General features: G+C 37.7%; 1 protein-coding gene across 2 annotated transcripts in view; it reads left to right on the forward strand.

Annotated features, from left to right (window-relative positions):
- Nucleotides 1-27,952, forward strand: part of gabrb2a (gamma-aminobutyric acid type A receptor subunit beta2a) — a 45,836-nt gene that overhangs the window by 2,705 nt on the left and 15,179 nt on the right. For both annotated transcript variants that reach the window (XM_056250281.1, XM_056250280.1), the window contains exons 4-5: nt 16,893-17,113; nt 24,219-24,301. In XM_056250281.1, the coding sequence (XP_056106256.1) occupies nt 16,893-17,113; nt 24,219-24,301 (304 nt within the window). The remainder of the gene's footprint in view (nt 1-16,892; nt 17,114-24,218; nt 24,302-27,952) is intronic.

The raw sequence follows: 27,952 nt of genomic DNA on the forward strand, positions 1-27,952 counted from the left end.
TCTTTAAATATATTTTATTGGTAACACTATTTTAATGTGTCCTTGTTACACGTTACATGTATTTACTATAGTAATAACTATAAATTAGGCATATTTACATGCAACTAATCCTAATCTTAACCCTACAGTAAGTAAGTACATGCATAGTAATTAATATTACTCAGTACTTAAATGTATAATTACACTGAGGACACCTTCAAATAAAGTGTAACCATTTTATTAATTTATTTTTGTATTAGTTTTAAGTTTTAAAACAGCAAACCTCATTTAAAAAGACAAAACCGACCTTGTACATTTTATTTCGACCTCGTTAGCTTGACGATCGACGTTTTCATTTACTGATCTCGAATGACTGAGAAAGCCATTGACATTCACGGTTCAAAAGGTGCAGTGAACCCTGCGAGGTGTCACAGGCATACTGCAGTTTTAAGGACGTAGATGCTTCATACTGTGTAGTGATGTGCCTACAAATTACCTTTATAGATCTGTCAAGTTTGTTGCCTGTCACGGGTGAGCTCTGGAATCCCTAAGAGTTGGAAAGAAAAAAGATGAAAATCTTTGTTTTCTGCAGCTCCAGCGAAATTGGATTTTCACCAAGCTCGCAGCCGACAGGATCCTCGACTATCCTAAGGGTTGACAGGGTTGATCTCTGAGATTTGCAGCCATTAGTATCTGATATTTCCATTCAAAGCCAGCACCCCATGCATCACGCCTCATTCGCTCTTATGCTCGCCTCGTACCAGTTTACTGTCTCATTAGTCCAGCGTGATGCCTCCTTCTTAGACAGATGTATGATCTCTCAATTAGGAGCGGCACGGATGCCCCAGGTGTCTTTGTTAGGCGTAACTGCTTGAAGCGTTTTGTTTTAAAACGAAGCAACCCCCCTCTCTTCATCTCCTCCATGCCTGCCATTTCACACGGATGTAAACAAGAGTGTTCGCTGTGTGTTAAACGTGGCCGAAGAAGCCTCGACCAAAGGTCACCCGTGTTGTTTGGCAATGCAAATCTTTAGGCCAGTCTACGCAAGTTGCGTTTCCGCTGCTTGACATTAAAATGCGAGCTATTTTTGGAGAGAGGCCGAAAGAAGAGGCAAACACGGGCCGTGCTCTCTGGCTGAGGCGGCTTCTGATGACTCATTTGAGTTTTGAGGAGGCAAATTACAAACGGGATAGTATGGTATTCCAATCGATCTGGCCGAACGCTGATGCAGGGTCCTCTGTCTCTGGTTTGTTTGGTGCTTGCATAAATTACGGTGGAAATGACCTTTTATTATTTGTGGCTGGGACGGTGGATATGTTGAACGGTTTTCTCTGAAAACATAATAGTCACTTCAAAGGAAAAGATTCAAGCAGACTTGTGCTAGCTCATGGGCTAAATAATTACCGGGGCGGAAACATTGCCCTTATATGTATCATTATCCTGACAAGCATTAATTGCTTACATGAATAAGAGGCAGGGCCGTGCAATGATAGCCTGTGAAATAACAAATGGATGAAAAGACAAATTTAGACTCAATTAGATTGGTCGACTTAATTACTACTAGTGTGTGTAATTGTAGATCATTTTTGCCTAGTCAGTTAGTGTCTGTTTAGTCCCGTTTTATTGAATTCCGAGCTGATAAACATAGTTATTTTTACTTTTTGTTGCTATGACAACACCACCCTTCTCAAAAAATGCTGGGTTAATGTGGGTTCTTCTCTGTTTCGATAGATTAGGTTTTAAGGCAAGGCTGCAGATTGTTTTTAGGAATGCTTTCATACTTAACGTCGTGCGATGTAGATTTAGCTACAGCCAGAAATAGAGTAGCAACGCTGTAGTCACATGACGTTCTCTTCCAGACAGCAGCAACTTGTATTATAATTTCATACACTGATGAGATCTGCAGCACATCTCACTCTACTGAGAAGCTTATTATAGTTCTTGCACTGCTTTTTTTCTTTTCCACTAATTTCTGCAATTAATTAATCACAACCCGTTAACGTACACTTGACTCCTTATAGACTTTGTTTTGTGGGTTATTTCAGTCTTTCTTAGGTGTATTTTTTTGTAAACTCTCCTTTTTAAGACATTTAAAGTTATAATATTTTAAGAATGCAAATGCTGCGATGCATTAGTTGCATACTGAATTGTGATTGGACTAACTTTGCTCGCATTTATTTAACTGCTTATACACTGCAAAGACGTACTTTTGATTCTCATGCACAGCACACTGTCTCTTGACAACCATGAAGTGTCTTTGATGCAGCATTTCATTTATGCAGAACTAAAGCCTAAACTTACCTAAAGCCTTAAAGGGATAGTTCACCCAAAAATGAAAATTCTGTCATCATTTACTCACCCTCATGTTGTTCCAAACCCATAAGACTTTTGTCTTCATTTTCAAAACACAAGTGAAGATATTTTTAATGAAATCTGAGAACTTTCTTCCATTGAAAGTCTATTCACACAAGACGTTCGTTTCAATCGAGCTTCAGCAAGAACCAATGAGGTTCATTCTCGTGTTACGCATCATGTTTGAGCTTCAGCAAGAACCAATGAGGTTCATTCTCGTGTTACGCATCATGTTTGAGCTTCAGCAATAACCAATGAGGTTCATTCTCGTGTTACGCATCACGTTTGAGCTTCAGCAATAACCAATGAGGTTCATTCTTGTGTTACGCATCATGTTTGAGCTTCAGCAATAACCAATGAGGTTCATTCTTGTGTTACGCATCATGTTTGAGCTTCAGCAATAACCAATGAGGTTCATTCTCGTGTTACGCATCATGTTTGAGCTTCAGCAAGAACCAATGAGGTTCATTCTCATGTTACGCATCACGTTTGAGCTTCAGCAATAACTAATGAGGTTCATTCTCGTGTTACGCATCATGTTTGAGCTTCAGCATTAACCAATGAGGTTCATTCTCGTGTTACACATCATGTTTGAGCTTCAGCAAGAACCAATGAGGTTCATTCTCATGTTACGCATCACGTTTGAGCTTCAGCAATAACCAATGAGGTTCATTCTCGTGTTACGCATCACGTTTGAGCTTCAGCAAGAACCAATGAGGTTCATTCTCGTGTTACGCATCATGTTTGAGCTTCAGCAAGAACCAATGAGGTTCATTCTCGTGTTACGCATCACGTTTGAGCTTCAGCAATAACCAATGAGGTTCATTCTCGTGTTACGCATCACGTTTGAGCTTCAGCAAGAACCAATGAGGTTCATTCGCGTGTTACGCATCACGTTTGAGCTTCAGCAATAACCAATGAGGTTCATTCTCGTGTTACGCATCATGTTTGAGCTTCAGCTAGAACCAATGACGTTCATTCTCGTGTTACGCAGCATGTTTGAGCTTTTTCCCCCCAAGATTTAGTTTTTTGATTCTAAGAATCCACAAATGTTATGATCCTCTTGCAAAGGATCTGCTTCCTAAAATATATAGGCAACTATTTTAATTTAGACTAGTACGTGATTTTATAAAACAAATTAAACAACAGGCATGTTTGTTGTCATTGTCAAGTAATGGTTAAAATATTATCTGAACTCATTTTTATCTATGCAGCACAACAAAAATATACATGCATACTAGGGCTGCACGACTTGGGGAAAATGTCATATTGCGATTAATGAGGTCAATATTGCGATATGCGATTGCGATATAATAAACAAATGGTTTCATGAGTCAACTTGCTTGGTTTTAAAGTAAAATGCACACACAGATTAGTGATCATTCTGTGTATTAATGTGTATTTCTCAACTCAAACTAGCAACAACTACTAAATGATTGATAACACCTATAATGATCAATAAGCCTTTGATGTAAAAATGACGACACCCCACACATTTTAAACGTTAATTATAGCCATCCAACATTACAGTGATTCCATCAATATAATTGAAAGCTATCAACTTTTAAAATATTTATTAGCCTTAAAAAAAATAACAGCTTTTAAATTAAGTGAACTTCAATCAATCCTCACATAAACCCATAATAAATGCCATATTTACCTGTGCCCTTCCTGTCTTAAAGGAGAACTCCGGCGCAAAATGAACCTTTGGTCTAATTACACATTGTTACCTAGTCAACCGTTATCTGAGATTTGTTTTCATGATTATCGAATGTAAATAGTTTTATCTCTAAAAACAGTTTAGCCTATAAAGCTAGTATAACGCTAGTATATTGGGCATAGTGTAATGACAAATAAAAATCGCTTGTTAATACCACTAACAAGGCTGAAAATAGACCCACACGGTAGCATAATGAGGGTCCCTACCTTCAAACCGAAGCATTGAGAACTTTGTAAGTGTACAGACAGTTTAATAAGAAGATATTTTAAACATACAGTCAACTTCGCGTATACAGACAGGAGCCATCTTTGAAATACAGCCTTTACCAGTCGATCTACGAACGCCGATCCAAGCCTGCTGTTCGTGCTCACCTTATCACAACTTATAGCTCGTTCACATTCTCACCAGCGCACTTGGATCGGCGTTCGTAGATCGACTGGTAAAGGCTGTATTTCAAAGATGGCTCCTGTCTGTATACGCGAAGTTGACTGTATGTTTAAAATATCTTCTTATTAAACTGTCTGTACACTTACAAAGTTCTCAATGCTTCGGTTTGAAGGTAGGGACCCTCATTATGCTACCGTGTTAGTGTGGGTCTATTTTCAGCCTTGTTAGTGGTATTAACAAGTGATTTTTATTTGTCATTACACTATGCCCAATATACTAGCGTTATACTAGCTTTATAGGCTAAACTGTTTTTAGAGATAAAACTATTTACATTCGATAATCATGAAAACAAATCTCAGATAACGGTTGACTAGGTAACAATGTGTAATTAGACCAAAGGTTCATTTTGCGCGGAGTTCTCCTTTAACAAGTAGGATTGAGGATTTAGATTTATATACATAAATTGAATAAAGTTATCAAACAGTCTGCGCTGCATGAATTATATATTATATATAGACTAATCCTTATTAAAGCTACAAAACTTCTTTAGTCAAGAGCAGTGAGTAATTTTCTGTTCCCTTTGTTCTTTGATTAACTTTACTGACGGAGCGCTTTGTTCGCTGCTGGCCCTTTAAGAGCAGCCGTTGCCGAGACGCGTATCTCACACGCGCCTCATTCTCTCACAAGTAAAACTCTTTTCGTCCATCATAAGACTGCTCTTATGTTATGAAGATAATCGACAAAACGACATTTTGGCATAATTGTGTGTGTTATTGTTCGTTCAAGCTCGAAAGAGAAATGTATTCTGGCACGCGGTCTGTGCATGCGCATTATACTGGCGCGCGTTATTCTGTGAGTCACATTCAGGACATTCACAGGCAGCGCGCTCTCTTTTGACTTGTCGTGCAAAATGGTTTTTAGGCATTTGCACGAATAAGAGCGGGATCATGTAACACTAAAGGATGACAAAAAAGAAGAGATGCGGTGTTAGCCCTAATTTGTTTATTTCATATAAAATCGCGGCATTTTGCGTTATATCGCCTAATCGCATAGGTTTGACATCGCGATTGCGATACGATTAATCGTGCAGCACTAATGCATACATAATGTACATTTGTCCAAAGCTTTTTTTTTAAATATAAATGTTGTAGTTTTTTGTCTCCATCTGGGGGTCCTGGTATAAACCCCCTGGTAAAAATGTATCAATTGACCATTGCCTACAAGCTCTGATAGTGTCTTGTAGTCTCTTTCTTTTGTAATGTTCTTCTCAAATGTTAAAACAATTTCCATTTATCAATTAATATATGTATTTAATTTATTAATTGAATCACCATTTAAGCAGGATAATGCTTTGCGTCGGGCCCCTGATCACCCTGTGCAGGTCTAGTTATTTGCCATGATCGGCTGACTGTTGAAAATCCCTTATATGGAAAAAGTCTAACATAAAATGTTTTCAGAACAAAGTTTAATCATATAACAACATTGAACTCTGATTTCCAAACTAATTCTGCAAAGAGGCGCTCAGTTGTAGATTAATTTGAAACACCTGGCGTTTGGAGTCTGTCTGACATTGCAATAAACTTTGCCACTTAATCACGTCTTCGACATCAAACGTTTATCTCCAAACATGTCATCAACATCCTCATCACGGCACTTGCAGTTATGAGCTTAGATTAAGTGAAGTTAATGTGACAGATTTCGCTTGTGTAATCTGTTAATATATCATCCTGTGATGGGGTGTTAGGCTGTTAAATCAAACGTGTTTAAGTAGCTGTAGAAAACGCTCCGTTGGGAATAAAGGCTAATCGGGCCAGTCATGCTATCAGCACCCCTGGTATGGCCACTGGATCTTAAGTCCATCTCTCTTAAAACCTCCAATATTTAGAGGCTTGTGCTTAACCAGTCATTCGGATGGTTTCGTTGTCATGACCAATTAATGATGTCTCCCAAGTCCACAGCGACTGCGTTGGTGTTTCTCTTATTTGGAGAGACAGTGAAACTATGGCAGTGGTGCTGTTAAGTGCCTTGTTATCAGCATTTTCCATCACAATCTCTTTACACACTCATTTGGCACTTTCCTCAAATAGGGACGAACAGAAACACTTTGGTGCCACATGACTTATTCAAAGCATTAGAGGCACAAATCCCATGTTTTTTTGTGGTGGAAACTTTTAGATATGTTAAATCATATGACATAAAAGCCTAGAATGAAAAGCAGCTAGATTTAAACAAGCATTTTGTCCTCAACCCTGTTACCACATTCATTTTCTGCATTACAAACCATGTAACTTTCCTAAAAACTGTGGCACCCCAAAAAATTACATGGTTTGGATCATGTTTACATCATGATGGGAGGACAAGTACAAAATCTCATTCTATTTTCTCAATTTCTTCACAGATTGTAGAATTGAGAGCATTCATCAGGCTTGACAATTGCACACTGTTATGCAAGTAATTGTAAGAAAAAAAGTCAAATACATATTTCTCTTTCATTTAAAATAGAAGTTTATCAATAACGACTAAAAAACATTTGTTCCCAAACTATGAGTAACTTATTATGCAATTTTAAAGGTTTTGAACTCCTACAATAGGTTTACATGCATCCAAGGTTAAAAAACACTTGAATTTTCTCATAATATACATTGCAGCATCACCTCTTTTCTCACAGTGTCTGAAACGATTCGATAAAGGATTCAGTCTCCTAAACCCCTCCTTTCCGTGAGCCTACTCTGCTCTGATTGGTCAGATGGTCCAGTCTGTTGTGATTGGTCTACTCTGCTCTGATTGGTCAGATGGTCCAGTCTGTTGTGATTGGTCTACTCTGCTCTGATTGGTCAGATGGTCCAGTCTGTTGTGATTTGTCTACTCTGCTCTCATTGGTCAGATGGCCTAGTCTGTTGTGATTGGGCAACCGATTAAATGCTCATTACCGTATCTGAAGTTCAGCTCTGGTTTTTCCTTAGCGCTTCATACAGTGATACGAATATTAACGATGGAGTCGATTTTACCGTATCAGTTCCAGCACGAGTCCTTATCCTTTGGAAATGCATGCAAAGTGGATTTGCTTTCGCGATGCAGAAAACAGCGTCTTCTCAACACGTCGACAACACGAACCACACTCTTCCAGTCCTCGGCTACAACTACAGTGTTTCAGGGACAAAGTACATTGTTCACGGGCAGCCAATGAAGACCATAGTTTGGCATCGTGCAAATTTGCTACAAACCTACGTAGTTTCAAACAGGAAGTAAGACTGGAATTACTGATCACTCTTTTCAGAATCGACAATATCTCTATTTATCATGCACTTTGATATTTGAAACTTTGCAGAACTTTTACACAAACAGCTATGTTCCTCACAAACAGCTACTGTATATAACACACTACATGAAAATTAATATCTGAAAAAGCATAATAGGGACACTTTAATTTAAATTAGCAACCATGTGTGCATATATTTAAAAATGTTGTTTATTTTTTATATTTTGTCCATGTTTATTTAATATTTAACTGTAAAAGTCGCACAAATCATGATTTTAAACATCTCAAACTTTGGCAGAAATTACAAACCTCATATCAAATAAATAGAAATCAATAAACTGTTCATATAATATTCAGTTTGACATATTCAGGTGGAAGAACAATGTTTTCTATAAGCATCTCCTTTCTCTGACTATTTGTGTGGGGAAAGAAAAACTTTCAGGCCCTACCGTATTCTTGGAAAATGCCATTTATTTCAATGCCTGATGGAAAAAAAGTGAATCATGTTTTGCTTGATGTTAATTTTGCATGACTTGTGTTTTTAAACGGGTTCTGTGCAGTGGAGATGGATGTCTTCTGAACAGTATGAGTGTTGGATTTGGGTTGTGACAGGCTTAATGGAGAACTCCCAGCAGCCTCTGCTTCAGTGTCAGCTCAGTGGGAGAGACCCGACAAATGACGTTGTGTCATTCTGTCACAATCTCAATATGATCTATCGATCTGGGTATCCATCTGAAGAGCTGGCATGCCTCGCTTTATCTTACATAAGGTTGTTTCACAGATTTGCAGTGCTCTGCTGTAAATAATGCTATGGCAAGGATCAACAATAAGGATTTATTTTTTCCTGCGGCCTAGTCGTTCATGGTTTTGATTTTTACATGCTCTGCCAACATTTTTCATTGACCCAACTGAAACAAATCATGTTTTATTTTTATCCTTATTGTTTATCCCTGGGTTGGTATTTTTTAAATGGGAGGCTACAACTGTGAAGGCAGATCCTATTTGATCCAATGACTTTAGAATAGTTTTATTGAATACAAAGAAAGACAGCTTTTTCTTGTGTCTGAGACTTCTTTAGTTGATGATTTTCCATGTCACATGAAGAATTCATAACCAATGCGCCCTTAATTAGTACATTTATGCTGCAGATTTAGAGACGCCCTTGATTAAATTAATTTGCACTTGCAAATTTCAGCTCTGTTAACGATGATTAAACATCACAACCTAACAGAGGCTTTTTTTGCTCTCTGCTTCTCAAAATTATTTAGTTCACTTAAATATTAATATTCTGTCTTTTTTTTTTACTCACCTCATTTGTCTGTGGAACACAAAAGGATACATTTTGAATAATTTAATGGTCACACCTTCCCTTTATGGTGCTTTGCATCCTTCCTCAAACTTGAAAGCTTCAGATCCTATCGCATTGTAATCGTTTAGAAAAGAATAGCTGCATGCTTTAAAATTTTACCATATGAAATCATGTAAATGATATCATTTTCATGTTTGGTAAAACCAAAAACTAAAGAAACAGATATTAAATGTTCATGTCTCTAAAATCCATTATATGTCAATGTGCCAGTGCACTGCACCTCTATCTTCATGCCTGATTCTTTTAGCAGAGAGGGAAAAATCCACTCGCTTGCATGTGAGCTCGCAGAAGCTGTGTGTTTGCGTCTCGGTTTGAGATCTATTGATGTCAAAGAAGAGTAAACAGAGCCCAAAGAGGCATCTGCTACCATCTGTGACCATAGTAATTATGCTCACATTTGGCACTGAAGCCAAGAGGAAAGTTCCAAGCCCAGGTGTTCCATATTCTGTACCCTGGCATCCACACTTCGCTCGGGAAAAAACTGTATATTTAACCTCTTTCCTCAAAATGTTAATCTACAGAAAGTTTTTCTGCCGTTTTTTTTTTATGCTATATGCACTCCTGTTTTATTGTATTTCATTTCTCAACTGGAACACTATAGGTATAGGGTGAAAAAGCTCAGAATGGCGGAATACCATTAGGCATAAATATCATCAAAACATTTCTTCAAGCATAGCACAAATCTTCATTCTTTCTTAAAAGGAGAGTTTATCCAAATTATACAATTCTGTTGATGATACCCTCACCCTCATGCTGGTTCAAACATGAGTGATCTTCCTTCCATGGAACACAAAGGAGTTTTTAGCAGAATGTTCATGTTGCCCATGACTGGGTTTGTCAAGGTCCAAATATAAAACGGTCTTGGGTACTGTATTTCAAGTCTTCTGAAATGTGATGTTTTTGTTGTTGTTGTAAGGAACAAACTCAAATTTACCTCATTAATGTGCATTTGAATATTGTGCATATTCAAATCTGGCTTGTTGTAACCATGAAATATACATTTCATGTATATTTCATGGTTAATGTATATTTCATGGTCTTTACCTCACACGAAACTATTGTTTGACTTCTCAAGACGTGAAATATAGGGCACAAGATCACTTTTATGGTTTATTAAGATGCGTTTTGGTCAATCGGATCACGAGATGAGGGAGACACATTCCTGTTTACACCTGGTGTTTTAATCCATCTCTTTTTTTCCACTTTCAACCACTTCTGTCCTGATTTCTTCGAGGGGAGGGTCTATGGGCAGGTAAATGTAGGGATTTTTCAGATCTTTTGTTCAAATGGATGAAAAAAGCTCGCCCAATTTACATATGAACACGAAAGGAGACGATGGAAACACACAGAGAACAGCAGCTTTCGTTTCTGCTCTGACAGCCACAAGACTCAGCCGAAACGCTGTGAGTCTGTGTGAGAAATCAGGAATGGTGAGAGAACATTGTGCTTGGTACATTTTTCATCTTCAAACCAAACTTGGGTCTTCAGCTGACAAAGTTTAAATCCCGTCTGGCTATTCTGTGTAAATCCTGTAAACAGGGCCTATGGTGCTTTTATGTTGTTTTTTGAAAGATGCTGGTTCCCTTGTATTTGAGAGCAGCATAAATATTCTTAAAAACACTTCTTTTTGTTTTGCACAAAGGAATATAAAGCTGATTCCGAGGGACAGGGTTCCTACCCAGTTCACTTTACAAAATGTGTTCATTTGAAACGCCCATCAAACACCAATTGAGTGCACATATTAGAGAAGTTTGAGGCATGATAACATAATATACTTCTGAAAATAAATTTAATATAAATTACCATACATTCATTTAATATGTAACACATACATGTGTATTTATATTAAGTTATTGTTAGTATACTTAATGAATTGTCAAATTTGTAAATGCTAAACGGAGTGATAAATGTCTCTTGCAATGAAAATAAACATAATTTGGATATGTTAAATGTGTTTTTCCCCTTATATAGAACTGTAATCATAACAGTTGGATTGTAACTGTCACATCTGGCACATTTTATACCCGCAAACAACCATGTACAAACCACACCTGGGACTAATTAAACTCAATAAAAATGCTGAAGCCTCAAATCATTTTTACTGCGTTTATTTTAGTCAAACTTCAAGTGCTGGAATGTTGTGCAATTACTGGTGTGTAAATTTCCCTCTCCACTTCCTGTGACGTGATGTTTCGATGTTCCCTAATTCTCTATGGCGTTGCAATCTTACTTAAGATGACGAAAAACCCTGTGAAATCCACTTCGCAGAGCGTTTACGGTCGAATGGAAACAGGTTTCAAACGACATGAGCGTGAATAATGGATAGTAACACATTTATCACATTCTATAATAATTTGCTCACCCTTATGTCAGTCCAAAACTGTATGACTTTCTTTCTTCTGCGGACAAAAACAATTACAATTGTGTACAATAACAAAACAATTGTTGTACACTTTGACTTTGAATTGAATGTACAAAAACACATTTCTCAAACATCATCTGTGATGTTCCACACAAGAAAGAGAGGGTTGGGAAGCACATGAGAGTGAGTACAAATGTTCATTTATGAGTGAACTATCTCTTTAAGCGTTTGAGGTGGCTAAAGTGACTCTGTCGCCCAAGGCATCAGCTGCTTCTCCTGAGGGAAACCTGCAGTGTAGATGCTCAGCACCGTCTTTAACCTACTCTATGCATAATGACAGATGCTAAAGATCGGAGGGAATTATGTGAGCCGAGCTACCACTGACTATGGACCATCTGCATGCTCATTCGAAGTTTTATGTAGTCATATCTTTATCATCAATAATTTGTATTCTTATCAGTATAATTTGGATTTTCTTATCAGAATTGTTCCATAAAGGATTTTTTTTTAAAGAGGCCATGTTTAGTTCTGTCTCTGTTTAGTTTCTGTCTCTGTGAAGCCCATCCTTACGAAAAGCGCAATGTGCTCTGATTGGTCGGCTGGATCAGTGTGTTGTGATTTGTCGACCGCTTTGAGTGTGTTTTGGAAATGTCACTCTTCTTACCATAAAAACCACCAGTTTCAACACACTGCTAACTCAACTCAACCACCCCTTTATTTTGCATGTGCCTTGGGCTGGAATTATTTAAATGAGGAATAGAGTGACGTGCTCGATCCTGGAAGAAAACTCGAAGACCACAATCGAGGCGTTTCAGGGAGTTCAAGAAACAGTGCGCACTGATATAGAGAATAACTCCCTTTGGAGTGACTTTGTAACTTTGCAAACCTTTTTCATTCTCAAACAGCAAGATTACACACATTATTATTGTGACAAAGCATAATTGGTCCTCTTTAAATAATTTCTAGAAAATAGTTCAAAATACCAAAAAATTTGTAACAGAAATGTTGTGCAAAAACTGTAGTGAAGTAGTGGTATTACACACTGCCCTGCCAAAAAAAGGTCACCATTTGTTTTTGGTCTGTGATTGGATCATTATTGCAGTGATTATTATGTTTCTAGCATGTAATATGTTTGCCAACAGTTCTTCTAACTCTAACTGATGGTTGTTTAAGAAATGAAAAGCTACACACTACATGTAGGAAGACACATCGTGGCCATATGGCCAAGACTCTTCAGGCTCAAATTGTGAAAGAATGGTTGGGAGGAGCATGAAGAATCATTGTCACACATGAATCGGCTCCTCTGAGTCCAGATCTTAAATTCAGGGAAAGTCTTTGGGATGTGCTGGAGGAGACTTTACAGAGCGCTGGACTCTTGCATTGTCAATACAAGATCTGGACCAAAAATGTATGCACCTCTTGATGGAAATAAATGTTGTGATGTAGCTGTTGGCAAACATAACATACATGAAGCATTGCATAAGCATTTGCCTATTTAAATCCAAACAGCTACTTTTTTTTTTTTTTTGCCGGGCTGTGTGTATGTGTACGGGATATGTCATGGGGAATTGGGGCGTGTGTGTGTGCAGGTGTGTTTAGCGTGTGTTTGCTCATGCTGAAGTGGCTGTTTGAAAGTGCACATGCAGGACAGTGTGAGTCACAGCTGGTTCTTCCAGCGGCTTTTGAATCAGAGGGAGGGTTTGTCCTTTAATGCCTGAGAGTAACTTTATCAAGTGTGCTGGTTATTTTTGGCAGAAGACGATTGCCGGTTTTAAGAGTTCCCTCACAGGTCACTGCTGGAGAAGCACGGAGAGATAAATATGGGGCTAGAAACTGCCTGCCACTGTTCATCCAGCCCACTGCCCCCTCATCCTCTGGCCACGCTGATAAACACATCCAAAGCACTCCCAAAACAAACCCAAGATAAAATCAGGGGCTTTTAATCCCAGGAGGCATGGGATAAGTGCCTGCTCAAAAACAGTTCGGATGAGAAAATTTATCGACAGTACAGAATTTAAACGAGAATAGTATAAGCTTAAATAGTGTAAAGCTGTTTTTTAATAAACAAACAGCTGATGCTTCGCTGTGATTGGCTGATTACACTGTCAATGCGAAAATGCCAGCCTATCATGATTGCAGCCAGTCAAAAAATCGGCCTGAATGTGTCAAACTGGTGAAAATGGATGGGCTAATTACAGAGTAAACAACTCACACTCGGACATCATCACTTTTGGTCACATCCAAATCGGAACGAACTTGTAATGGCTTGAAACGCAAAGTGATTTGTGACTGAGGCAGTTTTAGCGAGCACTCAGCTGGGTTAAATTAAAAGGTGCATCTGCGTGCCCGCCACCATCTGCGGTGTTTACTGAAAATTTGTTGACTAATGATCTGAAAGAAGGAGACTGATAATAAAAACAGCTTATCAACAGTTAGTATTAACTAATGAAATGGATAATAAATGTCCTTGTTACTGTATTATTGAAGTTATTATTTTATAGGCAACTTGATGAGACTTGTGACCAAAAACGTCATAATATGCTCCATGTGGTAACATCTAAATTAATTATTTCAAAATAAAAATAAAATATTATCAACCTACACTGCTATTTCAAGTTTTTTTTTCTTTTTTTTTTTTTTTTTTTTTACTTCTTCAACGACACATTAAACTGATCAAAAGTGACAAGTTACAAAACATTTCTATTTCAGATAAATGCTGTTCTTTTGAACTTTCTATTCATCAAAAGAATCCTGCAAAAAAATGTTACTGTTTCCACAAACATTTTAAGCAGCCAAATCGTTTTCAACATTTATGAATAATAATACAGAATGTTTCTTGAGGGAAAAGCTCCTTAAAGTAACATTTTCAGGTTACCACTTTTCACATTGTGGTTTTAAATATTATTATACCATGGTCTGGGGGAATACTCGATTCTGATTGGCTGCAGGGTGTCCATTAAAAAGTGATAGAGGACACCTAGTAAAGGAGTTCTGGTGAAACTGAATGTTTACCATTTGAAATTAATAAATAAATGCGCTGGCTACATCAGCTGTGAGTAACCATAGCAACAGGCAGTCAAAGTATTGTATCAAAACAAACATCTAGTTAGCCGTTATGAGCGGACTATAAATATCTCCGGTTGCTAAATAAACCGTCTGGCGTAACCAGTTATTGTTTGTAAAAACTTTAGATTTCGATTGTAAAACTAATTAAAATATAAACTAATGTTTTAAAAATGTGTTATTTGGCAAGTGACCATGGTATAAGCGGGTTAATGCCCTTCGAGGTGTCCATAGGTATTAATGGACTTCGGCGGAGGCAACCGTCCGCCGTCGTCCATTAATTGACCGTTCGCAAAAACCACGCACCCTAGTTATTGTTACTACGCCCGTCAAACAAATGGTCAAACACGACCAGCGCGACAGATTGCCATGACGGGAAGAGGTATACCCGTGCGTGTCAGTGACCTTTTTTGGAGCAATACGCTGATTTCACGCTGCCGCCATTTAGAAATCGAAAGCGAGGCTCCGGTGGGAAGAAAACCGGAAGTGGCGCCTTTAATCATAGGAGAGTCGCGAATGCGATGGCATATTGTTGTGTTTAATGTAGAAATGAGTTATTCTAAAACTGTTCATACATTTCTTTCATACTTTAGACTATATACAGTGAAATTAATTTATAAATAAAATTATTTTTATAATTCAGAACGTAAGAAAAGAAGCAGGAACGAACTATATACATATCCTATATTGGTTATTAACATCCAATAGTGTAAATCAGGTTGGTAGTCCGAGGCATTGTTGTTTATCTGTACTTCCGGGGTTCTTCCCACCGGAGCCTCGCTTTCGATTTCAAAATGGCGGCTGCGTGAAATCAGCCAATACTTCCGCGATATCCTCCAGATCGAGGCACAAGGGGTTACAGTATGCAGTGGAGGGATATATTCAAAATATAAAAATACGCAATGAAGGAGACACGACTACTAGTATCGAGGCGAATGCTTACCGGTCTCAAGCGAAATCTGAGAAACCCCATGACCTGTACCTCAAATGCAACCAGCGCAGCCTTGAAGAAGATTTTATAATCTGGTTCAGTGGCTAATTGTTTGGAGTTAGAAATATATAACTCACGCTGCATATTTAGTAATTTTGCCTCAGATACATTCGCTTTAACAAGCAGGTTGTTCATTACCACGGCAACCGCTTGCGTGTCATGCTGAATGCGATTTTCGTGTTTAAAAAGTAACTATACATAAGAGACGGAAAGATGCAGATAACCATACATTATTTAAGGTTATTTCTATTCGTTACAATATTGATAAATGAACTGATGTTGTCAAGTAAGCTTCATGCTTTCCCTGTTGCGAACGTGCACTCCTCTAAACTGTGGGTGCTGCACTGCTGCTCATTTCCCCCCGAGAATATCATGTTAACAACAACCCTTTAGAAAACGTAATTCCTTTGTGGATCCTCTTGATCTGCTTTCTCCACGTTTCTTTGACTAATCTCAGTGTCTCAGAATCACGCACGCGAGTTAACCATGTTCGACACATTAAACTGGGAGTGGGGCCGTCCACACTGTTTTTATCCATTGTAGGGACCGCTCACGTTGTGTTTTCGGCTTTGGAAACGGAAAGAACACAACTCCTCCAGACAATCTCTCGGCCGTGGGCGCACCGCTTCACCATCTTGCTTGGAGTCAATGTTTGACGGACCTGCTCACATAGTAACGGTTGCTATGATGTGTGATTGGACAATGGCCGTTTTGGGGGAGGGGCCGGCGAAAGGTCAATAGGGACTTTAAGCAACAGCTGCTGATAGAACGGCAACGGCAGCCGGAAGTAAACGGTTAACGTTAACTGCCTTAGCTAAAGAGCGCAAAAATCACTAAGCAACAGTAAAGAGGACGGCACAGGGGATAATTTAATCATCAGACAAAATACAGAAAAGAAAGTGATTTTAAAAAGTAAGAGAAGGGTTGATTTTGGCATTCAATGATATACAGAAACGATTACAATGCCACATAACCTAAAACATAACATTAACTTTATTAATCTGTCACGTAGTAACGACTAGCCTACGGCAAATCAGCTGTTCTCCCGTAGTAGACGGTTACAGTGGAACGTCCCTTTACCTGACACCTCGTCACCTCGTCTGGCATTAACCCTTACATATTAAATACTTACATATTAATTACAGTGTGGTTTGAAATATTAACTTCAGCCTTATTAATATTAAATATTGATGTAGACATACAAAAATATTATAGTGTAGGTTGCCAGTTGATGGTGCCCATATACATTTAACCTGGAAACTGTGTACACTTCAATTTGAACATGACATTAAAACCCAAATGCAGAAAGTAGACGGAGAGAGATGCTTTTTTTTAAATCTGTTGTATTTTCCCAATAGTCTTCATGATCTTTTCTTTTCCTAATTATCCTAATTTTCCTTTTATTCGTAGGACTACACTCTGACCATGTATTTCCAGCAAGCTTGGCGAGACAAGCGCTTGTCTTACACCGAGATCCCTCTGAATCTAACCTTGGATAACCGCGTCGCTGACCAGCTCTGGGTGCCCGACACCTACTTCCTCAACGATAAGAAATCCTTCGTTCACGGAGTGACAGTCAAGAACCGAATGATACGCCTGCACCCCGATGGCACCGTGCTGTACGGATTAAGGTACGTCCTTTTAGGTCATTTCCATTGTCGTTATCGACCGAAGCTGACCGGTAATCACGTTCGGCAGAGGCCGTTTAACTCCTCTCATAATTCTATCCGAGCGCTGGTGCAAACTATTTGCAATCCACCCACATAACGCGCTCACGACATGTTCTGAGGCCTGTTTTTATTTTCTCTCACTGCTGATTGCATTATGCCGGTGTAAATGACTCAACATCGGTGTCTATGTTTAGAAGGGATGAAATTGTTGTTGCTAATTCCAAAGCTGCATATTGTGCTTTCTGTTCCTCAGCCTGACAGCAGTTTCCTTATCAGAAGAGTGCTTAAAAATTAAAAAATCTGCATTGCAGCAGATAATTCACTGTTATTAAGCTAGTAAAATCAATAAATATAATTTATAACGCTTCATTATGTAACTGCCCAATTACATAAGCTATTTTTTTTTTTTTTTTTACATAACCCAAAAGGGAAAATGCGTGCAGAAACACTAAATGCACATGATGAAACATTGATGGGAATGTGTGAGAGTGCCGTGACCTGGCCCGCAGAACATTGCTGCTGGGACTGCCAGCGCGCTGCTTTGTCAATGGAGACTTTCGTATGTGAGACAGCGCCGGCTGCGGCCGCATGAGTGTGTGTGTGTGTGTGAGCATGTGTTGAGGAGGCAGTAATAGAGCGTTCTCTTTTGTGACATTTGAAATTTAGTGAGAATCTGCGCTCTGTTGCAGTTTGACATAAAAGAGTGTTGGAAGATGGGTTTTTTTGGGTTTGTAAATGCGTTTGTGAGTGTGTGTGTTTGTGGTGAGTGGGGGTGTGTTGTCCGTGTAGGTGCCCTGCTCCACTAAGCCTGCCAAAGCATGTTCCTCAATTACCAGGAGAAGAAGAAAATAACAGTGCTCCTCTATAACTGTCTGTGAGAGCCCAGTCTGAAAATTTAGCACAGGCAGGTAGATCTGATTATCTTGCTCCTAAAAGACTTCAACCAATAATGCAGACACCGAGCAGGAGATGAAAATACACAGGCTTGAATACAATCTCCAAGTCATAATACAACAACTGAATCATTTTACAGCTTAGCGGTCTGTGTTGTCCTTGTTTAAATGGGCTAATGTCAAAACATTTTCTATGCCATAGACATTTTCATATTCATTTAGTTTCATATATTTAAATTGTTATTGCTTGGAGCCTGTAAAAACCAAGAAACTTTCTTTGATGCATAGTACAGTATAAATTTTTTTCTTGAGCTACTTGCTTAGACACAAAAAAACCAAAGTGATATGTATTTTATGTATCTATTTTCCTCTACAAAACTCTGAGCATCGTTCAATTCAGTCATTAGTTCTTTCTCAAAAACATACAGTACCTTTATTGTAAACTCCTAGTACCTTTTTTAAACACTTCTTTTTTTTTCTCATTCGAACCAATAAAAAGACTGTATGCCTTTACTCCTGGAAGTTGTGTAAATCCAGCTAATGATATTATCACTTGGCAGATTGAGAAAATGCCTTCTGCTTTTGTGTGAAATGTAAATAAAACAGTCAGTGCTATCTTAGGCTGAGACTAAACTCGTTCATTGAAATGTAAACACAATGACTTGGTAACATTTAACTTCATACCTTTTTGTATAATGCAATATAAAGGTTGTATTCATAATGTACATTTATAATGCATTATATCTTTTCATAAATAATTGTGACCAAAGTTAAAATGCTTTATAATATTAGCAGATTCCTCGTTGCATCTGAAATTGGTTGTTTGTCATGTGTTTTAATGCATTATACTTTCCAAAGATGTAAGTTTGAGTAGATAAGTGTTATAATGTATTATAAATGTGGTTGCAATTATTCATGAGATTTAAACAATGCAATATAAGGTGCATTACAAGGCATAATTAATGCATTATATATATTATAATGTATTATACATAAAGGCTTTGAGTAAAGTCTTAGTAATGACTTCTGTATGAATTAAACTAACATTGCAAGTAGAGATTGAGCAGTTATTGCCTTATTGTGTTGCGATGTGTCACATTCACAGCATTTTGGAGCACAACATAACTCGGTATACAACCAATATGAGGTGTTCAGCAAGTCTGTGTACTAGGCCCAATTAAGAAGCATTACAGTGCGGTTAGGGCCACTTCTGTCTAAATGCAATCGACTAATTTGGGATATAATGGACTTAAGCAAATCTAAATGACTACACATGGTGACCTGAGAGAAGAAGAGGTGTTCTGTTTACCATCTCATTTACAGTGGATGAGCCACACAATAAAATGGAGACATGATCATTAATTCTCATTTACAGAAAGGTTGCCTATTATATGGAGGTGAAGTGCATCGGCTGGTGTTATTTTTTTTCCAGAGACTTGAAGATGTCTAAGGGCAGAATAGGACAGCTTCTATTTATATCCAGCAATAATTTATTTTGTGTATAATCACACATTCGTGTGCTGTCTTTCTGTGTAAAGGTGGGTGAATACCAGTGCAGCAGGAAAACTCAGATAGGACAGGCAGCACTGAAAGGAAAATTGCTGAACTGTCTGCAGAATTCAATACCACGTCCTTCTCTTGCACTTTATGTCAGATTCTGTCAATAGTGGCTTAGCAGGATCACCAAAGAAATATATATTAAATATATTATAAAATATATAAAAGTAAATACTCTGAGCTTCATGTGACACTTCCCTTCTTTGCTTTTCACTATAAGAAAAGCTTCTGCAAATGTATGTTTAAAAACATATCTTCAGTGGTTAAAATCACCATGAACTCTAAATTTGACCCTATTAATTTTTTTTTTTTTTTTGCATTTGGCACATTATGCTTTTATCCAAAGCGACTTATATTGCATTAAAGGTATACATTTGATCACCTTATGCTGGGAATGTCACCATATCAGTATCGGCTGAATATATGTTCATTTTTAATGTTAATGATAAATATATATGTTTAATGATAAATAATGGATTATTTCCTTCAGCTGAGACACTACACATGGCTTTTAATGGTGAGACTTTGGGTTTTGCAATCCGGGTTTCAAAAATCGGATTTGGATTTATCGATTCGACCAATATATCGGTTATCAACTTTCAAATATAAAGAATAATCGGTTATCGGTATCGGCCAAAATGTTCATTTCTGTGCATCATGCATTCCCTAGGAATTTCACACATGATGACCTTGGCGTTGCTAATGCTATGCTTTTCAGGAATATTTTCTAAAGTCACATTCCTAGTTAGTATGTGCACATTATTATTTGTCTAAAGAAAAAAATGTCTTTTTCAGCCCATCCCTTTCCAACCATTTGTCATATATATTATAGACCATTTTTCACCATCCAGGCATTCGCTGCACTTTTTGAAAATCACATTCTAGTAATTCAGTGCATGAAATCCTTGATCCAGTTCGGAACTAAGATTTTCGCTGCAGCGTTTTCAGTGTGTCCTCTTGCCACCCTCAGTGTAATTTAGTCAGAACCCCTGCGTTGTGTGTTGCAGCACAGGCCTTAGTAAACAAGGTCGTTTGGAATAAAGGTACACATGGTGCCTTTGGGTCTGTACTCTGTACCCAACCCTTACATGAACCTGTGCGTTGCATGGGGAAACCGTAGTGCTGCAGCCCGGCCATGATTGATGGATGGATACATGAAGTCTAGTGTGTTGGTGAAGAAAGCGGTCTTGAATGTATGCGGAGGAGAAGACCACAGTGTTGATGGGTTTCAGTGCAGGGAAGTAGCAGTCTAATGGCACTATAGAGTAAACCGCTCCGACTTTTATTCATCAGACCCTTTTTAAGCTGATACAAGCTGCCAGAGGCGTTAAGCGGCACTAAACCGGTGAGGGTCAGGCCTAGCTTCCTTCTGCTCTTAATATATTGAGCCAAGCCCTCTTCAGGCAGATACAAATCAACCAGTAAGCAGCAGGTCACTGTGAGAGGGAGAGCAGAGAAATTGAGAGATGAGAAAGAGAGCAAAATCTATTTTTAAGTTTTTCTTCCCAACTCACAGACTACTACAAATATACCTATGATCTTTTAGTTTAATAAACATCTATTTTTGGCAACTATACAGTTAATAAAGTTATAATGAGAACGACTAGTTTATAATATCAGATTTAATAGAAGAAGCCAGAGTATTTGGGGTGGTTGGGGGCAATTATAACACCTGACAAATAAATGATAGTAACCCACTTTCACATAAGATCACACATCAAGGTTATAATGTCATTGCTTTAATATGTACTATATATTTACTTTGTTTTCTCCTTTATATGGTACTATTTCTTTTAGCTGTCTGAATAATGTGTGTTTAAATGAAAAGTCTAATTGGGAATTAAAAAGTTAAATCCTTTTTACAAAAATATATTGATCAGCTAGCATGTCAAGAACAGTACACAACAAGATGAAATATAAATATATATACAGTATGTTGTATATACACTACCGACTGTGGGTTTGGTAAGATTTTTTAAAATCTTTTTTTTTTTTTTTTTAATTCTCTTCTGCTCACCAAGGCTGAATTTATTTGATGAAAAATACAGTAAAAACAGTAATATTGTGAAATATTTTTACAATTTAAAATAACCGTTTTCTATTGTAGTATATATTCAAATGTAATTTATTCTTGTGAATTTTCAACATCATTACTCCAGTCTTCAGGGTCACATGATCCTCCAGAAATCATTCTAATATGATGATTTGCTGATCAAGAAATATTTTTTTCTTCATTATTATCAATGTTGAAAACAGTTGTTGCTTAATATTTTTGTGGGAATCATTTCTTCAGGATTGTTTGATGAATAGAACGTTCAAAAGAACAGCATTTGTTTGAAATAGAAATGTTTTGCAACATTAAAAATGTATATAATGTCACTTGATCAATTAAATGCATACTTGCTGAATAAAAGTATTAATTTCTTTGAAAAAGCAATAAAAAAAATGCACTAATCCCAAACTTTTAAATGGTAGTGTATAATCAGGTCCTCTTAGACAGATGGAAACCCGAATTGAGCATGTGCTGAATAAGCATCATCATTCTAGCTCATTTATGATTAATGAAATTTAGTTGGTTATAAATTGCCCCCGGTACAAAGGCCAATGGTTTTCCCTAACACAGAGAAAAAGAGGCGTACTGTATGTAGTGAAAGAAAGGTGGAAGATGGAAAGAGACGGAGAAGATAAAAGAGGGGTTCAGAGATGAGAGAGAGACAGAGAGAGAGAGAGAGAAGGAGAGATAGAAGAAAGGAGAGAGACAGAGAAAGAGGAAGTTATCATGAGGCTGATCAACTTGAGGGACATCGAGGCTCCATGTGTCTCTCCACCTCTAACTCTTCTCACAGCTTTCCAACAACACGCTTCCAGAGACACCAAACCTCATCAGCTAGAGGGACCAATATCTCTCTAATCTATCCATCTTTTAGACATCAGAAATGCACAGAGACTTTTTGCTGATGATGTAGCGACCTATAAATAGCCCGTTATTTTTACCTCTGCCATCTTGGCCTAATTTTCTGATTTCCCAGAGCTCCCAGTACTTCCACAGCGCTTCCTGTGGAATTGTGATTGCCGACTGGTGCACTAGGAATCTCCAGAGTGTTGATGTTTTTTAGCATGCTGATTTATGACCGTAGAGTTGTGAACAAAGAAAGAGATGAGGCTTGTTCTCACTATATGCTGACAATGCTGACTGTATGATTTAAAAATTGCAACCCACAAAAATTTCAAAAATATATACTGCCTCGCACACCCGAATCAATCATAGGTGCGTTGGATGAAATTACAATTAACTAGAAAAATATAAATCATTAACATTTTTGAATGAGCAACGTTTTTGGATTAATTAACCTTCAAAAAGGGAGAACAGATCATCTAGAGTACAATCAGCTGTTAGTAATCATAATCACCACGCCTTCAATTGCGAAAGGAAAAAAGGAAAATACTATTCTACACCCAAATGTACAATGATACACAAAAGTCTCACACCTTATGTGTTTTGTAGGCCCGAGGAAGGTCGATTGACACAAATGTTACTAATTAAAATATTTGAATTATTTTTCAACTTAATTAATTCATTTTGAAACTCTAAAATGTCACAAAGAACTGTAAAATGATTGTGACGTGTTAAAGTCACTGTGAAATCAAAATTGACAAATCTTTTTTTTTTTTTTTTACAGAATGTTGCTGTGCTTATTATAAATGATTTATCATCATTATTTTAAAATTCATGCTCCAAACGGCATCTCTTCTCCTCATTATGCGTGTCTCGGCGGAGGGTGGGACTAAATATTCTCCTCAAACTGACTGCAAACTGGCATTCAGATTCAGATCATTCAGAACGCCCAACTTCCTACGATCCAAACTATTCCCCAGGACGAAATCAAGCACCACCCTACATTTCCCCCTCATTCCAGAAGCTGTCTCGCTCGTATATTCATCACAATAGGGAAGAAAAGACTATTGCAGCTTCTGTTTCATGCCGACCTTACATGGATTTTTTTTTCTTGCTTTTTTAAATGTCATTTCCTGCAATCAATTTGGTTAAAACCCAGAGTGAATACTTTCACATTTCTCTCCCCCCTAAAAAACTCGAAAACAAAGTTGCACTCCCGTCCATTGCAGAATTCATGTAAAAAGGCTTGAATTGTGAGCTAAATTATTAACGATAAGCAGTTCTCCAGATTAAGTTTTAACAACCCACATGAAGTTCAGGGACATCTATTACATTTTAGTTTCCAGACCTCTTTTTAATTTCCTGTGAAAATGCCGCAGCCGCTGGGTCAGCCTCAAAAGACTTCAGGTAGTGAGGACTTTGTCCAACTCCAAATTATGCAATTCTGAACATCAAAACCTCTCCCATTCTTGCTCATTATGCCTTTTATTTGATAGAATCATTTTTCTCGACACCATCCGATTCCAAACAGATCTGCAACCCATTTGTAGGCTGTGGCCCACCAGTCTTTTCCATGTCACACTGAGCTTTAGATGCGAGACTGGTCTGATTGTATAGATGGAGGGGACGGGAGGAGGGTTGCTCTAGCCCTGCCTTGTCTCTGTTGTCCTTGAGAAGCATCAGTAATCCCCACAGTCCCTTGTCTCTGCTTTGCATTCAGGATCACCACCACCGCTGCCTGTATGATGGACCTGAGGCGATACCCGCTGGATGAGCAGAACTGCACGTTGGAGATCGAGAGCTGTGAGTGTTGCACCTTTTTATCCTCCTTGACCCCGCTCAGAGTCTCTCACCGTACCAGATCGATGCGTCTGTTTTTCATCATCACCCTGACTAGAGGTCAACCGATAGTGTTTTTGTTTTTTTTAATATTCTGAAAAATTATCGAAAACAATAAAATATGTCATAATAATATTATGTATAATGTATAAATTATTTTATTATTATGAGATAGTTTTTTTTTTTTTTTTTTTTTTATAATTTGTGTTTATGCTATGACTAGAGGTCAAATGATGTTTTCAGGATTTTTCGAGCATTTTTTTTCATGTTGAACTATTTTATTTTATTTTATTATAATAATGAAAAATTATTTTTCACATAATAATGAAGAATATTATTAAAAACAATAAAATATGTAATAATAATAATAATGTATCGTATTACGTGTGTATATATATATTTATTAATAATTTGTGTTTATATATATAATGGTATTATTTTTATTATATATTGATAATAATAATAATATAATCACAAATGTAATTTCATATTTATGCAACACTGTAACTACTATGTAACATTAAAGGGATAGTTCACCCAAAAATTAAAATTAACCCATGATTTACTCACCCTCAAGTCATCCTAGGTGTATATGACATTCTTCTTTCAGACGGATACAATCAGAGCTATATTAAAAAATCTCCTGGCTCTTTATAATGGCAGTGAATGGCCGTTTCTGTTTTGAAGTCCATCATAAAAGTGCTTCCCACGCCTCCGGGGGTTAATAAAGGCCTTCTGAAGTGAAGCGATGCGTTTGTGTAAAAAATAAAATTCACAGGGTTTCCGTTGTCCGGTAATCCCTGGACATTGGCCGGGGAAAAAATGAAATGTCCGAAAAAAATTAAATCTCTCCGGTCAAATTGTCTGATTAAAATTGCGTAATAATCCCGCCCCCCCCTAACACAATATGAATTTGAGAATAAGCCTAAAATGTATAAAGCAAAAATACACCGACCTTTGGCTATGTTGTAAAGGAACAGGCTCTACCGTTTGAAAGTTATTAAACAACATCGCATGCTGCATTTCAAATATAGCGCACGCCTAAAACGGCTGTAATATAGACCTAAACAACGAACGATTGAGTGAGACGTTTCAAATATGGCCTGGCCCAGGCAGGCTAGCCTTAAAAGCTTTTTTCAGAGGCCAGACACGACGGACGATGGTAAATCAGGAACATCTCATTATATAGATCAGTGGTTCTAATCCGCACACTCGTAGGCTACAGTCTTTTTTCTCTCATCAAAGCTGAATAGCCTATGTTCATCAGTGGTTACATCCTATATCAAGCAGGGACACGTTTGTGTGCATTTTATGTTGTGATTTCACCGGAATGAATAGAGAGTCTCCGCAACGGCGAAAGATTGAAACGCGCCTCCGAGTGAAGATTGCGCAACTCGCGCAGCGCGTCGTCCATGCAACTGATAGCAGCGGACACGAGCGCTCAGCTTGATTTCAAAAACAACAGATTTTAGCGCTAGATCTCTTATTTAATAGCGAACTAAATGAATGATATGCTAGTTAACTGGAGATATTTTATTTATTTGTATTAGGTACATCCGTGCCTCAATGTTTCAAAAAGTGTATGTGTGTAAAACCATAGTAAAAAACAATTGGTGTTGATTGACGCCAATCGGACGATCTTGTTTTTTTCCGTCTATTTGAAAGTTAGGCTAATAACATGTTGCATTCTATACGGCCTGATTATGTAATTTTTTAAGTTACATAGCCTGCCTCCAGTTTTCCTCAACTTGACTAATTAAGAGGCGATATTTGACCGGCATATCATCAAAATGTCCGTAAAATGAAAATGACCGGCACCATTTTTTTCTAGCGGTAACTCTGGTTACAAAGTAAAATTATAGCTTCTGGCCAAACACAGTCTACTTGCGCCTAAAGTGCAACTTACGCAACTTGTGACGTCAGAAGTAGCGTAGTGCGTCATAAAGCACTTCATAAAGTTTTAAATATGGATATTTTTCTTACACTAGCGCATCGCTTCGCTTCAGAAGGCCTTTATTAACCCCCCGGAGCCGTGCGGAGCACTTTTATCATGGATTTCAAAACAGAAACAGCCATTCACTGTTCACCGTTATAAAGCTTAGAAGAGCCAGGAGATTTTTTAATATGACTCTGATTTTATTGGTCTGAAAGAATAATGTCATATACACCTAGAATGACTTGAGGGTGAGTATATCATGGGCTAATTTTCATTTTTGGGTGAACTATCCCTTTAAGCTTAAAATGCTACACTCTTCAGAGTTATTGGCTATTAGGTAAACATTTGAATAATTTATGTAGGCAATGCATCAAGTAAGTCACTCTTCCTGTGAACACTGTTGTTTCTTGCCGAACGCTCTGTGGTTTAATAGTGTTGTCGGGTTCTGTTCTGTAGAAGTGCTGCCATTGATCTGTAAACCCTATATAACACATCTGACTAAACAGAAAAGGATGTTAAAAACATAGGTTCAACCGCTAATCGGTTCTCTCTCAGCCAGACCCATCTGATGCCAGAACCTTTAAACACAGATGATGTGGTTGTTCAGCTGTGCCATGACAGCAATGGTAAATTATGCATTTACAGCCATAACAAAAGCTAATCATCTCCCTCTTTATCAAGATGAATGGGCTTTCTATTTTGTCATTATTGCCTGTAATTGTGTGTAACGCAATTTTTCTTGTAATAAAAAGTGCGAGACATAGGAGAAGAATGAGAGGTCTTCTCAGTGTGTTATCTGCGTCCCTGGAGTCATGGATTACAGCGCTGTGATGTGATGCTCAGGCACAGGCTGCCTCCGTTTGATCATTAAGTTGCCAGAAGCGTTAAGCAGCACAAAAACAGTGAGGGTCAGGCCTGGCTTCCTTCAGCTACTAACACATTGCGCAGTATTCTGTTTCTCCCTCTTTCTCTCGCTCCATCCCTCCATTCCTGTCTCTTTTCCCGCTTCTTTAACTCATGCCATCTCTTCTCTTCAGGGTGTTTTTTCATTTAAGAATCGGCTCACTTTTATTCCATGAGTGTACATTTGAATTGAATTGAGCATGGCCCAAAGCATGAGTGCAAAACAGTCAAAGGAATATGCATATAATATGTAATATGCTAAATATGCATATTTATTTTTTATATGTAAAATATATTTCTTGCTCATAACTAACTTCACCACGGTTAAAGCGATTAATATTAAATACACATACAAACATGTGTGTGTGTACCTACCTAACTGTATTTTGAGGACAAATTTGTACCCAGAAGTGACCAACATTTGACAAAATCTCCAAAAAAAACCCTTTAGGGATGTCCTCATTTGTAAATCTGGTTTTTAAAAATGCAGAATGTTTTCTGTAATGGATAGGTTTAGGGGTAGGGTTAGTGTAAGGGGATAGAATATACAGTTTGTACAGTATAACAATCATTACGTCTATGGAATGTCCCTATTTTAAATGGCTAAAAACGTGTGTGTGTGTGTGTGTGTATAACATCAAGTTCAGTCATGAAATTCTAGTTTCGAAGCAGTCACATCACTACCACATGGCACAAGTTGATTTGGCCTCTACTGATCCTGCAGCCAATGAGATAATTGAATATATATATATATATATATATATATACACACACAC

This window comes from Rhinichthys klamathensis, unplaced genomic scaffold (assembly GCF_029890125.1).
Source record: "Rhinichthys klamathensis goyatoka isolate OS25496 unplaced genomic scaffold, OSU_Roscu_1.1 h1tg000068l_1, whole genome shotgun sequence".
NCBI lineage: Eukaryota > Metazoa > Chordata > Actinopteri > Cypriniformes > Leuciscidae > Rhinichthys > Rhinichthys klamathensis.